The sequence below is a fragment of the Chrysochloris asiatica genome, unplaced genomic scaffold, assembly GCF_000296735.1.
Source record: "Chrysochloris asiatica unplaced genomic scaffold, ChrAsi1.0 scaffold00002, whole genome shotgun sequence".
Lineage (NCBI taxonomy): Eukaryota > Metazoa > Chordata > Mammalia > Afrosoricida > Chrysochloridae > Chrysochloris > Chrysochloris asiatica.
The window spans coordinates 9,384,327-9,402,509 of record NW_006408520.1 but is presented as its reverse complement, the minus strand read 5'-3'; the positions used below and the strand labels follow the sequence as shown (position 1 = coordinate 9,402,509).

At 37.5% G+C, this 18,183-nt stretch overlaps 1 protein-coding gene across 2 annotated transcripts in view; it reads right to left on the bottom strand.

The window, feature by feature from the left end:
- Positions 1–1,588: 1,588 nt before the first annotated feature.
- The window catches only part of LOC102827671 (lipid phosphate phosphatase-related protein type 5-like), a 217,297-nt gene continuing 200,702 nt past the window's right edge, over positions 1,589–18,183 (bottom strand). For both annotated transcript variants that reach the window (XM_006830927.1, XM_006830928.1), the window contains exon 6: positions 1,589–2,318. In XM_006830927.1, the coding sequence (XP_006830990.1) occupies positions 2,286–2,318 (33 nt within the window). In that variant the 3' untranslated portion in view covers positions 1,589–2,285. The remainder of the gene's footprint in view (positions 2,319–18,183) is intronic.

Below are 18,183 nucleotides of genomic sequence, written 5' to 3'. Positions count from 1 at the left end.
GGGACAGTTCTGTGTATAGTGTCACTATGAGTGGGAATTGGCTCTATAGTCCTGCTATTTCCACATTTCCTTGGAAAAAAGAAGCTACAAAGGATGGAAATGATCTAACTATGAAAGTCTTAATGGTAGTCCTGTCTCCTAGGACCATGTGATCATCCTGTTCACTTTTATTCTCAGTAAGTCATTCCCCACTGCTGTAATTATCTTAAATGTTTTTAAAGAGGGTCAAGATAGTCCAAACTTTGCAAATTCTAAACTTTAATAGAAGGTCTGAAATGAATAGGAACATGGATTTTTTTTTTTTTCTTTTCTGTTTCCTTTTTGGGGCTAGTATAATTATTTGCCTTCTCACAATGCTGGAAACGGGCAAGTGACATTGGGAGTAATTGACAGGTCTTTGGTTTTAATATTTTCTGTTTAAATTAAAGAATAAAAAAATTAAAGTTTATAATCTCTAATACTCTCCAGGTTAGAAAGAGTCATTTCAGTGCTTGTAAGCTCAAAGTAGTTTCAGAAATTGCAGTATTGCTAAGGAGTAACTATTATGGCTTCCTCATGGTCCTGTTGCTCTTCCTTATATATCATGATTTACAGCTTTAACTCCACATCCTCAACATATGGTATGCTCTTAGGAGCCTTTCCTAAGGGATTGGATTTGGAGGTTGGAGTAGGGGTGGCAAAAGAACCATTTGAAGCAGACTTTGCATTGACAAAGACATTTAGGTTCTTGATATTATTATTAAATATAACTATAAATGTTGTTGTTCTTGTTGTTAAGTGCCGTCGAGTTGATTCCTACTACAGTGACCCTGTATAGGGTTTCCAAGGAGCAGGTGATGAGCTTGAACCACTGACCTTGCAGTTCAAACAACTTTGCAGTCTGACGCATTAACCTACAATGTCACACCAGGATTCCTTAGTTATAAATAGGTCATTATTATTTCCATATTTTGAACGTGTTCAATATTGAAATACTGCATAGCTTTTTGGTATTCTTAATATTTTAAAATATAGGTAGTTTCAAAGGACTTTACTGACCTCTGAAAGGTCTTGATTTGTCCAAATGATCTGGCAGTTGTAGCATATTTGATGGAATATAGTTCCTTCAATATGTAGTTTTGGGCCAGAAAACCAGAATTTAAGTTTCAACCTTACCTCTTACTTATTGTGTAGAATGGTGTGTAGAATTTAGTATATTATTTACCATGTCTTGGTTTCATCTTTCTCTTCTATTAAGTTTTATCTCTACTCTTAACATTTACATGGGGTTATTCTGAGGATTAATGAAATAGTGAATATACATTGGAAGCTATAAAGAATACCTAAATGTAAAATGAGATATGCCAACCATTTTATATAGTGTAAATTATGTATTAAGGTGCAATTATTTCCCATTTAAATTACATGGAATCCTGACTAGTAAAAAAAAACCTAAGAAAGGAGCCTTTGCCTACTCTTGACACACTATTATCAGGAGAAGATTGCTCAATAATGTGTACCATTGATGAATTTAGTCCTTTAAATTATCTGAAATACTGCTTGCATTCTAAGTCAACAATCAATCCACAATTTTCAGGAAAAAAGTCCAAATAAATAATTTTTAATTGATACATTACTTATTACAGTAAAAATTGGCATTTTCCCCCTCAAAAGCGGAAGCACCAGTCTTAGAATGTATAGTATGAATGATATTATAAGTGAAATATAGCATAATATAATGTGCAAATATTATTTTAGTATAGAACATACTTTCTAAAAGTAATTTCACACACTGAAGTCTGTTAGAATGGAAATAATGTCATGCTGAATAATAAAAATAAACCCCCCATGACTTTCAAAATCCACTTCAAATTAAATATGGCATACTGTTGAACAGATAAATGAAAAAGTCAAAAGGTTAACTTGCCTCCAATAGAGGGTTTTCTTATACAGATGACTCTCCAAAGGTCTCTTTTAACATAATCATAATGATACTGTGAGAAACTAAAGTGAATGTTGTATTTAATAATAAATTTGCTCATCTGGATAATAACTTTTTATTGAACACCTACTTTGTGCTAGGCATTGTAGGTACTGGGAGTACAGAGAAAAAAAAAAAAAAAAAAAGTCCTGCCCTTGAGGAGCTCACAGTCTAGTGGGGGAACAGGTTGACACTGATTGTAAAATTATAAAAATTATTAGATGACTCTAAAAACTTCTTTTGTGATCAAACAAACTTTGGGTGCTACGAATGAATTGTGAAAAGGGATGATGTCCAATGCAGTGAAAGACCATCTGCTTCAATATCATGTGACCTCCGCAAAGGCGGTGATGTGGTTCTGCAAAAAGAAAAGAATAATTGCAAAGTCAGAGTCTTAAGAAAATTGGTTTCATAAAATATTTAGTACTTTTACAAACAGCTGCTAGACTAATAATGTAAAGCTATGGTTTTTATATGTTTGAGTTGCAAAAACATGCAGCGTTATTAAAGTGAATTCATGTGTTATTACATTTTTAGCTACTAATGATACATGATAGGCCATGTCCTTCATTAAGCAAACAGAATAAAATATTTTATCTGCTTTTTCCAAAATTAACTTTGAAATTTGGAGAGCGAATAATGACAATGCCAGACACATTAATATTCTGTTCATTGTTAGAGGAATTTTAATGCTGCACATTGGGGTTTCAGATTAATTGCTCCCTGTGAGACAGATGGCATAGAATGAGGTGGTGAAGCACTCAGACTGAAATGGCATTTGCTAGTTGACAAAAATCTACTTAAATACACTTCATTTTTGATGCATGAATTCAGACTCTAGATTCTGCAATGTCTGTTTATCTCAACCATATGATTCTTTACAGAATCTTTTCATCTCCCCAAAAGTAACAGTGTTGTATACAAAGAAACCCTGTTAAATGGCTGATTTTTAAGTGGATTTAAATATGTGATAGTCATCTTATGGTGCTCAAATATTACAGTAAAAAATTTATATAACACAGTTATACCACATATGCAGTCATATCGAGACATAACATTAGTGACTGTTCTTAAGTGCCATCCGACCCTGTACAGGGTTTCTGAGGAGAGGCTGGTGAGCTTGAACTGACAACCTTGAAGATCAAACCGACTTTGCAGTCCAGCACATTAACCTACAGTGTCATACCAGGATTCCAAAACACTAGTGACAGCCCCCACCAAAGACAGCAGCATTACAAAAGTGTTCTGTTATCACATTACCTGCTTTTAGGGTTTTCACAGTAGTTTCTATAGTGACGCTATTTTATTTTTTTGCTTTATTCTTTTTAAGACTCCTGGTTAAAACACTCAGCTGCTAACTGGAAGGCTGGCAGTTTAAACCTACCAGTTGCTCCAGGGGAGTAAGATGAAGTCATCTGCTTCTATAAAGATTTACTCTGTCTCACTGGAGTCCTGGTTAATGCGTCAGTCTGCAAACACGTTTGAACTGCAAGGTCGGCGGTTCAAGCTCACCAGCTGCTCCTCGGAAACCCTATACAAGGTTACTATGAGTCAGAACTGACTCAACAGCACTTAACAACAACATCAAGCTGATCCTGACCGATAGTGACTCTACACTGATCCTATAGGACAGAGTAGAACTGCTCATTAGGGCTGCCTGGACAGCAAATCTTTATAGGAGCAGATAGTCTTATTTTTCTCCCTTGGGAAGCTGGGGGTTTGAGCTGACAACCTTGAAGTTAGCCCAATGCTTAACAAACTGCACCACCAGGGGAGCTATGCTAATGTTCATTTACGATCAACACTTTTTTCAAGAATATAAAAAAATCTGAATTGCATTCTGTTTTCAAACTTCCTTTCCTGAGAAATACAGACTCCCCAAGAGAACTCATCATCTGCTCCTTGGAACCCCTATACAGGGTTGCTGTGGGTCAGAATCGACTCAACAGCACTTAACAACAAGAGACACGCTAAATCCCTGTGCCAAGGGACTTCCCTTTTTAATCTGGCTGAATTCTAAATAAGTAACATTAAGTTTTCTTAATAGTTGGTAGTTCAAATAACAAACAGGCACACCAAGAATTCATGCATAAGTTTAAATCGGTCACAAGAAGAATGCGCATCAGCACAGTTATTGGTACCTTCAGCAATTAAACACACAGATGTTTACAGCTGAGATGACAGAGTTTCATGTCAGTGAAATGAACATTAAAATATGCTACATGAAACATTCATTAGAATGTGTCCACTCAAGTCCACAGCAAACCAGGGAGCAAACAATTGAATCCAGTCCTTGAGTGCAGGTGTCCATTGGGAAAACACTTTTGTTTCTAAACAGCAGTTTGGAATTCTTGAATTCAGTAAATTCTTAAATCTGTAGGGTATCAATTTCTAAAGCTCTGACTTCTGTATAAACCTCTCATCTTAGTATTTACATCTCATTTATAGAAAGTATACCCTTTAATTATTTTTAAAATGTTATTTGAAAAAAGCCATTTTTTTGAAGACATGAAAATTTGGTGATGTATTACCACTCGACAAAAATCTGCTACTCTCTTACCTCTTTTTTGAAAAAAAAAAAAAAAAATGGGGGTGGGTGGGACAAAAAAAGCACCCCAGGGAAAAGTTCAGAATTAAAGCAGTAGCCAAACAAGAAATGCCATTGTTAACAGCAATTTGATTGAGATATTCTAAATTCTCATCAATGAAATTTTAAAAATCAGTTGAAAAAAATATTTGAAAGCTAAACAATAATAATAAAAAGCTCTAGTTCCTAAATCTCTTTTGATTGTAATAGAAACCTGCACAGAAGGATCTCTTTTTCTGAATTTGCCACAGTTGTGCAAATCAGCTCCAACACCAGTGCGCTCTAGCGCACATACGTTTATTGCCTTAATTGAAGGTGTTCACAGTGGCTCATTCCCATTATCCAGCTGAAGAGCCTTGTAAGACAATCTTTAAAAGATCTTTCCTGTGAGTTTTCTTCTTGGCCATTCTCAATACGTTGGTTTCTGGACACCTACAACATGTGTTTTATATCTTAATGAAATCTTTATTGGATAAAGTAATAGGTTATTCAAAGTACTATGTTGTTACATTAGCTCAAATGCTGAGGTAGGGCGTTCATTAGTTATATGAAAATCGTTCGTGAGTTGGCATTGACTTAAGGTAATGAGCATGGTTTGGTTTGTTAACTTAGACTAGATATATGTGTGTCTTTGTCTTGGTTGGTGTTGCTTGTATGGTGCAATGGATTTCACAGTCAAATAATTCCACTGCCTAGTGTTTGAATGTAGGCTCCATCACAACTTAACTTTTTATAAGCAATTTGACTTTTCAAAATCCCAATCTTTTCATCTGTGAAGTGAGGATGATAATATCTGTCTGAATGCATTTTTATTGAAATTATATGCAAAAAGGTATTTGTTCCCCAAACATCTCTACTATTCATTTCTAGTTATCTATACAAGGAGTCTTGGTGTGGCGCTGTGGGTTAATGCACCAGACTGCAAAGTCATTTGAACTGCAAGGTCGCCATTTCAAGCTCACCAGCTGCTCCTAGGGAAACCCTATACAGGGTCTCTATGGGTTGGAACCAACTCAACGGCACTTCACAGCGACAACAACAACATACAAGCAATGAACACCTGGTGTGGAGCTATATAGCCTCACCACTGGACTTCTAGCCACAGAATTGGCGGTTCAAACCCATCAACTGCTCCTCAGAAACCCTGTGCAGGGTCGCTATGACTCAGAACTAACTAGACAGCACTTAACAACAACTTAAAAAGGTGGTACTGTTAGATAAACACTGAACTACTAACTGCAAAGTTAGAAGTTCATACCCACCAGCCACTCTGTGAGAGAAAGATGAGGCTGTCTCCTGTAAAGAGTTACAGTGTAGGAAACCCTATATAAGGCCACTATGAGTTGGAACCGAATTGAGGGCAGTGGGTATGAGGTTTTTTTTAAGGACATAGGATCATTAATTGTGGTCCTATAATTAAATCAAACATCAATTCGAAACCTAAACAGTTACAGCCTACACTTTACAAAGGGAGATAAGACGAATGTCATATCCCAAAATATTGTCCTGCTTTTACTATTTGCTTCCTTCCTTCATTCATGTGTCTTTCGAGGGTGCAATAGGAAGGAAAAGGAAAAGAGAAAAGCAAATAGCTTATTAAGTATTCCTATGTGCGCTAAGACTCAATTTAGTTACATTAAGTTTCCTCATGACACTTTTTAGCAAGGATAATATTGTTGTTGTTAAGTTCTGTCGAGTCGGATCTGACCAATACAACCCTGAACAGGGTTTCTGAGGCTGTAAATCTTTTCGGGAGCAGAGAGCCTCATTTTTCTCCCACGGAGCAGTTGGTAGTTTCGAACTGTTGACTTTGCGGTTCACAGCCCGATTCATAACCACTACGCTACCAGAGCAAATATTAGATCTTTTTAAAAAGAAGCTCAGAAATATCTACAATTGAGGCTGTAAAATCACTTATAAAATTCATGTTAAGCAATTTCTTGTTGTTGTTTTTTTTTTCAGTTGGTGATGTGGAGGCACAAAATCTAAAATATTATAGAACCTGAATGACTTGCCCCCTTGGGAGAAAATAGACTTTGTAGAATACTCTTTACCCTTGTTGTTGTTAAAGTGTTGTCAAGTCAGTTGCAACTCATAGTGACCCAGTATAGGGTTTCTGAGGAGTGACTGGTGAGTCTGAACCACAGACTTAGTGGTTCAAAATAACCTTGCAGTCCTGTGCTTATCTTACAACACACCAAAAGTCCAAAGTTTCTCTCTCTTTGTTGTTGTTGTTATGTGCCGTCAAGTCGATTCCAACCCATACTGACCCTGTATAGGGTTTCTGAGGAACAGCTGGTGAGGCTGAGGCACTGACCTTGCAGTTCAAACTGCACTGCAGTCTGATGCATTGACTCACAGCGGCCACACCTTGGTGGGGGGTAATTCTACATCAGTTGAGAGTGCTATATTAGTTCAGAGATTTGTTTCCATTCAGAATTTCCCTTTTGTACTACAGTGAGAGAGGGGCTAAGAGCTGTTTTCAGAGAAAATCTCCAGGCTGTTCCCACTAATACACTAATTAATTCAGAAGCAGGCCATTTTTACTAGCGCATTGGATGCAGGTCTTACAAACAATCTCCAAGTCCTGAGGAGCCAAAGTCTTTCAGAAACAAATCAATAGTATCACCAGTTCTCAAGTAGCCCTGTTTGAGTAGTGGATTAGGAGTTGGACTGCTAAACAAAAGGTCAGCAGTTCGAATCTACCAGTCACTCTGTGGGAGAAAGATGAGGCTTTCTACTCCTGTAAAGAAAGATTTACAGCCTCATAAACCCTAAAGGTTAATACAGAAATGGCTACAATCATACATTCACAGAGAACTTCCAGAGGTACAAGCCGGATTCAGAAGAGGCCGTGGAACAAGGAATATCACTGCCGATGTCCAATAGATCTTGGCTGAAAGCAGAGAATATCAGAAAGATGTTTACCTGTGCTTTACTGACTATGCAAAGGCTTTTGACTGTGTGGATCATGACAAGCTATGGACAACACTGCGAAGTATGAGTATTCCGGAACACTTAATTGTATTCATGAGGAATCTGTACATGGAACAAGAGGCAGTTGTTCGACCAGAACATGGGAACATTGAATGTTTTAAAATTAAGAAAGGTGTGTGACAGAGTCGTATTCTTTCACCATACTTATTTAATCTGTATGCTGAGCAAATAATCTGAGAAGCTGGGTTCCATGAAGAAAAATGTGGCATCAAGATCGGAGGGAGACTCATTAACAACCTGCCATATGCAGATGATACAACCTTGCTTGCTCAAAGTGAAGAGGACTTAAAACATTTATGATGAAGATCAAAGAGCACAGCCTTTAGTATGGATTACATCTCAATGTCAAGAAAACAAAAATCCTCACCACTGGACCAATAAACAACATTCTTATCAATGGAAAAAAGATTGTCAAGGACTTCATTCTTCTTGGATCAACTATCAACACTCACAGAAGCAGCAGTCAAGAGATCAGACGACGTATTGCATTAAGCAAATCTGCTGCACAGACATTTTGGAAGCGTTGAAGAGCAAAGATGTCAGCTTGAGGACTAAGGTATGCCTGACCCAAGCATGGTATTTTCAATAACCTCATATACATGCAAAAGCTGGACAGTGAATAAGGAAATCCATAGAAGAATTGATGCCTTTGAGTTATGGTGTTGGAGGAGAATTTTGAACGTGCCATGGGCTGCCAAAAGAACCAATAGATCAGTTTTGGAAGGAGTGCAGCCAGTGTGCTCCTTGGAGGCCAAGATGGCCAAATTTCGTCTCTCATACTTTGAACATTCTGTCAGGAGGGAGCAATCGCTGGAGAAGGATATCAGGTTTGGTAAGGTGGAGGGTCAGAGGAAAAGAGGAAGACCCCCAATGAGATGGATCGGCCAAGTGGCAGCCATCGATGGACTCAAGCATGGCAACAATAGTGAGGTTGGCCCAGGATCAGGCAGTGTTTTGTTTTGCAGTGCACAAGGTCACTATGGGTTGGTATCAACTCGATGGCACCTAACAACATCAAACCCCATTCAGGGTCATGATGAATTGGAATTGACTCGGAGGCACACCACCACTACTACCACCACCGGTGTTCAACCTTGTTATTTAGAATCTTGGGAGTTTTAAAATATACCGATGCCTGAGTGTTACCTGTGTTGTTGTGAAGTGCTGTCAAATCGGTTCCAACTCATAGTGACCCTGGATAGGGTTTCCAAGGAGCAGTTGGTGGGTTTGATAGCTGATCTCAGGTTTGGAGTCCAGTGCTTATCCTACAGCACCACACCAGGAGTCTTACCGTAGAGACTAGAAGCCTGCATGGTCAGGGCATCAGGGATTTAAAGGCTCCTGGCAAGATTCTACTGTGCAGCTAATATTAAGAGCCATGGTATCAGAAATTGCAGGCCCGGCTTGATCCAGGCTAAATTCTGGCTCTACTATCAAATCATATGAGATGCTGGGAACAGTGTAGATCCTCAAACTCAAACCCAGGACTCCTACTCCTGGATAAAAATACCTAGGGTGCATCCCAGAAATCTGCATTTGTAACAAGTACCACAAGGGACAGACTCCCTTCCATACCAGTGTGAAAATCACTATCCTTAATACTTAGAAAAGAGACTGATTTGCAAAGTAATTACAATCAGGGATCTAAACTTGGTTCTTTTTACAAAAATGCTATCCCTCCACTGGCAAAACAGTTATCATCTAAAAGACAGTCACCTTGATTTATTTTCCAAAAATATATCTTTGTATTTAAGCATGCTGTGGAAAAACTATACACTCTCTTCCTCTCTTAGTAATTCCTAATGCATATTGTCACACTAAAGTTGAGAAACTCGCAGTAAGGACTTTTCTTTCACTTTAATTGGGTTTTCCAAATGTGTTGACATGAAACTTCATGTAAAGCTGTTGCCTTAATAGGTTTATGTTTCTGGTTGGGTGTGAGTAGTCATACGCTCTGCCCTTAAGTTTCCTAACGTCTTTAAGTCTAATGACTTTTACTTTACCAGCATTCTGCCTATATTCACAGCTATAGTCTCAATCACCAATCATGTTTGAAATATGAAATCCCTATTTATCTCCTGTCCTTCCATTTCCCTCACACTGCAAAGGTTCTTTGACCATGTTGAAATTTACCAGCATTTAACTCAACTCCTATGTTACAGTCCATCACTCTCCTTGTGAATTCGATTTCTTTTCCACTCACCTGGTCCTCATGCTCAATCAACTGGTGAGGGCACCCCCTGCCAAACAAAACTTTTGTGCAAGCTGGTTCCTCTACCTTGAACATTCCTTTCTCACTTGGCTAAATCAGAACTCTCCATTAGATCTTTTCTTGGATGATGTTGAAAACACTGCTAACTCTGGTAAGCCAGTCACTTTTAAGTTGATGTTGAGTCATGGTGAGACTCTATATGTTGCAGAATAAAATTTCACTCCATTGAATTTTCATGATTATTGACTTCCAACAGAAGATCACCTCCCTTCTGAGGTACCCTCTTGGGTAATTCAAACTACCAATTTACAAGTTAATAGCTGAGTGCCTGTTTGCACTACTGAGAGACTCCAAACCTCAATTGTTGTTGTTAAGTGCCCTTAAGTCGATTCCAACTCATAGCGACCCTGTATAGGGTTTCCAAAGCTGTAAATCTGTGCGGAAACAGACAGCCTCATCTTTCTTCCAAGGAGCATATGATGGGCTCAAATGCCAACCTTGTGGGTAGCAGCCCAGTATTTATACAACAGAGCCACCTCACTCCCCCAAACTTGGATGTTGTTGTTGTTATGTGTTGTGGAGTCGGTTCCGACTCATAGTGACCCTGTACAGGGTTTCCAAGGCTGTAAATCTTTACGGGAGCATTTCTCCACGGAACAGCTGGTAGTTTCGAACTGCTGACCTTGAGGTTCGCAGCCCGATTCGTAACCACTACACTACCACAGCTCTAGAGCCCCCTTTATGTGTTTCTCTAACATAGCCATTATTAATCTGCTCTGCATCTATGAGGGGGCTTCACAAAGTTCTTGGAAAAAATAAACCAATGATAATGTAATTTTTCCATGAACTTTTTGAAGCTCCCTTGTACTTAAAAAAATTATTTATTTCCCTACTAGACTTCCCATGAATGCTGGGAAATGTAACCACAGCACTGGTTATTTGATATCTGTTACATGATTTACATATTAGGAATCTGATAACAAATAAAAATTTGAGTATACAGAACCACTGACGATAAGAAAGATAACCTATACCCAAAAATGCTCCCCATGCATTACTATGTACCAATATTTTAGTGTAACTAATTTATTAAATTTTTTAGAATTTCTTTAAATATTTAGATTTGCTAAGTAAGCAGACCAATGCTACTTGACAGAAAAATCAAAGGACAGAGATAATGGCCCAATTGCATGATGAATCTTTGCATAATCAGAAGCTGATTATAACTCCTTTTTAAAAATTGCCCACTTTCATCGAGAGGCACTTGTCAGCAAAAATCCAGATGAATCATATGCAGAATCATTTCCCATAAAACAAATCCCTACTGATGTCCAGCTGATGCGAACTCATAGCGACCTTGTAAGAGAAAGTCAAACTACCTCAATGGGTTTCTGAGGTTGTAATTTTTACAGAGAAGTGGCACTTTTAACCACAAGGTTGGCTGTTGAAACCCAACAACAGCTCCTTGGAAACCCTTTACAAAAAGTCACTATAAGTTAGAACCAACTGGATGACATTTAACAACAACAATAGCAACAATCTTTACAGAAGCAGACTGCCACATGTTTCTCTCATGGAGCTGAGGGTGGGTTCAAACTGCTCACCTTTTGAACAGCAGCTGAAAGCTTTAACCACTGAACCACCAACGCTTCTTAAAATACTTTCAGCATCTTTAAAATCTATCAGTGTCACTAGCCACTGATAGTCTAGATTTATTATTATTTTTAAATAAAGTTATGGAGTAGGAGGATAAGCACTTGACCTCAAAGTGGGTTTGAAACTGCAAGGTCAGTAGTTAAAACTCACCAGCAGTTCCTAAGAAATCCTATACAGTGTCACTATTAGTCAGAACCAATTTAAGGCACTTAAAAAGAACCAGAAAGGTAAATATATGCTTACCATACCACCCAGCAATCTCACTCCTAAATATTTTTCCAAGAGAAAGAAAAAATGTCTATTTACACAAAAATCTGCACATGTACATTTATACCAGCTGTATTTATAGTCACTCAAAGGTGGAAACAAATATTCTTCAGTGAACCAACTGTGGCACATCTGGACAATGGATGTCAGATGTGACAAAAGGAAAGAAGCTTAACGACACATGTAACAACATGTGTCATTAGCAACACTTAGCTTTACTAAGTGAAAGAAGTCACAATACAAAAGCTATTTGATTCCTTTTATATGGCATTCTGGGAAAGGAAAAAGTACAAGGACAGAAAACAAACCAATGGTTACCAGAGCTTGAGGGTTGGAAAAGTGGTTGGTTATGAGCCCTTTGGGGTGATAGAAATGTTCTAGAACTTGATTATAGTGATGGTTACAAGACAGTATGTGTGTAAAGTATGGAGTCCTGGTGTGGTACTGTAGAAGATCGCAGGACCACAAAGACAGTTTGAGATATAAGGTTAACATGGTTCAAACTCACCAGCTGCTCCTTGGAAATTCTATACTGAGTTGCTATGAGTCAGAAATGACTCAACAGCACTTAACAACAACAATATGTGTGTATTAAAACACAAAACTTCATACTAAAAATAAAAAAAGAGTAAATTATGCCTTAATTTGTTCCTAAACCCCCCAAATCTACAAATATCAGGAGCAGTAGCCACGGTGATGTAACTAAGTTTGAAGGTGAAGGATCACAAAGGTATGCCAGTCACAAGAAAAATAAATAAAAAACAAACTGGAAAATGTTCAAAAATGCAAATTCAAATGAGTTATTGTATTTGTTTTGGGCCTATGATATTGGTGGAGATTATGAAGAACAATGTCTTCCATTGTTAGACAGGAAATAAGGACTGTTTATTTATATCAATCAAGAATATTTATCCACTTAGTTTCAGTATTTTTACTTGTATGAATTGATCTTAAGTAAGTTATTAATTGCGTTCACAGAGATATATATTTTAGGGGTGTTTACCCTAGTACTGGGGGAGAGAAAGATTAGGCTTTCTGCTCCTGTAAAGATTTACAGCTTTGGAAACCCTATACAGGGTCTCCATGAATCGGAACTGACTCCACGGCACACCACCACCACCATCACCATGACCACCCTAGTACTGTTTATAATTGTGTAAAATTGGAAGCAACCATCTACGTCTGAAAAAGGTGATGGTTAGATAATTTACACAGATTGTAAGTTTTCAATGTGATGTACATTGATCATATACATGAATTAGGAACATGAATTCTGAAGTCAGAGAAATCTGGTTTCCTAGTTTCCTTTCAGAGAACAAAGGTTAAGTGACTTTGGCAGGGTTCTTAACTTCTCTCTCTTTCCTTCTCCATAACATGGTAATAATAAAACATGCTCAATGATCTCACTAAAAAAACCGGATATTTTGTGTGTGAAGTTCTTTGCATAATTTCAGACCTATAGGAATCACTCAGTAAAATTTAGCTTTTATTCTCATGCTTGATATGATTACTATATTTACTCATCTGCAACAATGCCCATGGTGTAATGCTAGGAGTAAAACATATTACAGAACAAAATACACAGCGCTAGTCTGTATGAGTCACACACTCGACTCACACACTCTACTCATGCGGTCTTGAAGGATATTTATTAAAAACAAAACCCCCAAAAGCAGAAAACACATTTTCAGTTATTATTGTAGTGGGGTGTGGGTAATTCCGATTCATTTTTATTTTCCTTCCCTTATTTATGAACTTTAAACACTATGCATTCAACAGCAGTTAGCAACAACAATATGCACATAATACTTGTTTGCTTCCTGGTTGCTTCTTTACGCAAAATAGCAAAAAGCAAACAAAGGTTGTTTCTTGACATGTAAATTCAGTTACTCTTTGGTTTGTTTTCCTAGTTTATTCAAATATAATTTTGCATTTTCCCCACAAAAAAGTTGCACAGTGCTGTAATGCTCCTGATTGTGATGTTATCAGTGGTGTCTTTAAGATACTGTACTGTTAAGTATTCAAAAGCAAAGAAGTCAGTTTGAGGACTAAGGTGTGTTTGACCCAAACCACAGTATTTTCCATAGTCTCATGTGCATGTGAAATTTGTAATTGATGCATTTGAGTTATGGTGTTGGAGAAGAATATTAAAAGTACCATGGATTGTTAGAAGAACAAACAAATCTGTCTTGGTAGAAATACAGTCAGAATGCTCCTTAGAAGCTAAGATGGCTAGATTTCATCTCTCATAATTTGGATATGCTTGGAGGAGCAATCAGTCCCTGGAGAAGGACATCATGCTTCTGTGGAGGGTCAGCAAAAAAAAAAAAAAAGGAAGACCCCCAATGAGGTAGATCAGCACAGTAGAATTGGCAATGGGTTCAAGTATAATAACAATTGTGAATATGACGCAGCAGCAGGTAGTGTTTCGTTCTGTTGTACATAGGGTTGTCATGAGTCAGAACCAGCTTGATTGCACATAACAGTAACAATAACTGTAAGGGAACAAATCTTAAAGGAGAGAGTGATTACATGGGTATGAGTGATTTCCCATGTATGACTGATTATACATGTCTTGCAAATGATTCTTTAAATCAACTATTGTTTTATTCTTTCCTTCATTAGCTAATGACTGAATGATTCATAGAATTTAATGATGCAATCATCAACACTATATTTACTCACACAAATGAGAAAGTTTGGTGTTTATATTCAAAAATAGTTTACTAAAAGACACTTTGACAAATGGTTTGTTAGATAACTGAAAAAAGTTAAGTCTGGCTCTTATTAGCCATATAGTATATTATGATTTATAAATAATAACGTGGAAAAATAAACGCTGAATATATGTGAGCACAAGTAGGGCAAACGGCATATGGCAAAACAGTAATAGAATGTGTTAATTTTTTAAACCTAAAATGTTGATACCAGTTGGAATTTTTAAACTCACATTTTCCATTTACTATTTTCAAGCAAAATTATATTAAAAAAATAAAAGCAAATTAGAGCATGTAAACATTGCTTTGCTTCTTATACTTTTTATAACTGCTCAAAGCTTAGATTAAGAAAAAATGCCTAAACTACAAATATTTCTAGTTTCACTACCTCCTCTAATATCAAATCACTAATAAAGTTGTTTTGACAAGGTCCCATATAACATTTATATTACAGTTCAGCAGCTCTGTAAAACAAAGATTTGCATTATGGAAAAGCAACTGAATTTTAAATAGACTGCCATAGTGTTCATGTACAGCACTCTGAAATCTCTAAGAAATTTATTATAGGGAACCCAGTAATATATAATGATATTTATCTTGGCAAGAAACCAAAGGATTGCTTTTGCTATTGTGATGGCACTAATATATGCATCATTTAATACTGTAATAATTTTTGCCACAGAGCTCTGGTAGTGTAGTGGTTACGAATCGGGCTGCGAACCCTAAGGTCAGCAGTTCGAAACTACCAGCAGTTCCGCAGGAGAAAGATGAGGTGTTCTGCTCCCGTAAAGATTTACAGCCTCAGAAACCCTGTGCAGGGTCACTATGAGTCGGAACCGACTCCACGGTACTTAACAACAAATGCAATATATGATATTGTGGCTGTTAGGTGCTGTCGCGTCAACACTGAGTCATAGCAGTCCTATGTACAAAAGAATGGAACACTATCCGATTCCGTGTCATCCTCACGATTTTTAGTTCATTGTTGGCAGCCACTGTGTCAATGCATCTTACTGGGGGTGGGGGTGGGTGGGAGCTTCCTCTTTTTTGCTGACCCTCTCTCTGTGTATGGCATAGATAATCTGTATAAATGTTTAAATCCATCAGTTACTTATTGTTCTTGTGTACATTTGAGTAGGTTCTAACTCACAGTGACCCTGTATAGGGTTTTTGAGAGCAGCTGGTGGGTTTGAACTCTCAATCTTGTGGCTAGCCAGGTTAGTAGTCCAGTGCTTAGCCACACCAGGACTCATTATATTTATAGGGGTATCCTAATATGAAGGGATCCTGGTGTGGCACTGTTGGATAAGCACTGGACTGCTAACTGCAAGGTTGGCAGTTCAAACTCTTCAGTTCTTCCTCCACAGAACTTAACAACAAGAACAACAACCTATTATGAACTAAAGTAAAAATCCTTATTGAGGGAATTACTATTGCTGCAAGAGAGAATTTCTGTTAAGCAACTACTATATGTCAAGAAATTAATTTGTGATCTGCTAATTCTAGGAATTAATTACCCTACAGGGAACTATTATTGTATCATTTTTTTTCTCAAATAAGGATAGAAAGAATACCTTATTATTAAGCAACTGAATGAGACTTCAAACTCAGGACTTTATGCCTGTCTCTTTGTTCACCTCCCCACTCTGCTTAAAATCAGCTCAAGCTTCACCTTGACTTCTGAAACCAATCAATGCAAAGGCCAATGCATTGCTTCCTTGAATCAGTGGGAGTTCTCTTAGAACTTTCCTAGCCATACAATTTTCCTTTGACGTTGCCATGGCAATTAAATATGGCATTTACTTTATCAGGAAAATCAGCTCTTGGAAAAGAACATCCTGCTTGATAAAGTAGAGAGTCAATGAAAAAGAGGCAGATCTTCAACAAGATGGATTGAGAGTGGTTATAACACTGGGCTCAAACACGGCAACACTGGGCTCAAACACGGCAACACTGGGCTCAAACACGGCAACAATGATCAGCATGGTGCAGGACCATGTAGCATTTTCTTCTGTTGTATGACTTGGAAATGATCCAATGGCACCAAAGAATAGCAAAACTTCTATATGTAATAGTACCACTTACCACTTTCATTCAGGAGATATCGTATGTTAATCAAAGTATTCTATTTTACCATTGTAAATCATGATCAGAATCATTATCTGACTAGAAACATACATTGTCAGATAATACTGGGTCAGGCAAAATAGCACAATTGATGAACTATTACATGGCTTTATTGAGTAGAGTGCATGTTGTCTTTATGTTGTTGTTGTTGTTGTTAGGTGCCATTGAGTTGGCACCAACTCATAGCGACCCTATTACAACAGAACAAAACACTGCCCAGTCCTGGGCCAACCTCACAATTCTTGCCACACTTGAGCCCATTGATGCTGCCAGTTTGCCAATCCATCTCGCTGGAGGTCTTCCTCTTTTTCTCTGACCCTCCACCTTACCAAACATGATATCCTTCTCCAATGACTAATCCCTTCTGATAATAGATCCAAAGTGTGAGAGACAAAGTTTGGTCATCCTGGCTTCCAAGGAGCACTCTGGCTGCACGCAGTCTTCCACTACCGATCTGTTTGTTTTTTTTTCCGGCAGCCCATGACACTTTCAACATTCTCCTCCAGCACCATAACTCAAAAGCATATCTCAAATTCTTCTATGGTCTTTCTTATTCACTGTCCAGCTTTCACATGCATATGATGTTACTGAAAATACCATAGCTTGGGTCAGGTGCATCTCTCTTTATATTTACCTGGATTTTTATAGTAACCTCTCAGATTGGAATATTTAAATTAATTTAATTTTAATTTATTTTATTATTGTTGGAAATGTTGATATAAAAATGCACACGAATTCAACAGTTTACATGAACTATTCAGTGACAATAATTACAATCCTTGAGTTGTGTAACCATTCTTGATCCCTTTTCTGACTTGCTCCTTCTCCATTAATATCAATTCCTTATCCCCTAAGGTTCTACCTAAACTTTTGATTTGCTGTTGTCAGTTTGATTCCAAATAGTTAGTTCTTAACAGAGCATGTTGCTCAAGGAAGACATTTTTATTAGTTAAGCTAACTTATTGTTTACTTTTAAGATGTCAGGAAATATTTTTAGTTTAAGGTTTAAAGATTCTCTCAGGGCAATAGTTTCAGGAGTACGGCAACCTTCATGGCTTCAGAAAGTCACATTATATGATCATTTGAAATTTTGTTCTGCATTTACTCTCTTTGATCAGGGTTCTTCTATAGAGTTATTGATCGAAATGCAGTAATTGTACCAGGCACCAACTAGTTCTGTTCATATGGCAAAGAAGGAAGAAGCTCATGGAAGCAATTTAACACAAATTCCATATTTTCCTTCTATTCCTGATGCTGCTCCTTCTTCTGTTGTTCCAGATCAATGGAAACCAATTGCTGTGCCTTGACTAGATTGGATTTTATGCTTCATTATTGCTCTATTTCAATTTATTCTCCTTTCTGAACATGGCATTTCCTTTATTAGTTGATTTATGACAGATTTATTTTCTGTTTTGTAGAGACTATGTGTTTTCAGTAATGGAAAGCATCAAGGGAAAAAGTTTTTGAAGTAATATAGATTTTGATATGATTATGTGGGACACATATGCCCCAAGTGAATGCTGGTGGTAGAATTGGATCCGTGAGGTTCATTTATTTAGATTCATACTGTTGTAGAGGTCCCTGACAGGGGTAGGTAGCATTTATTACAAATGGGATAAGATTCCCAAGGAATGCAAAAGGCTGGAAATGTTGGAAGGTG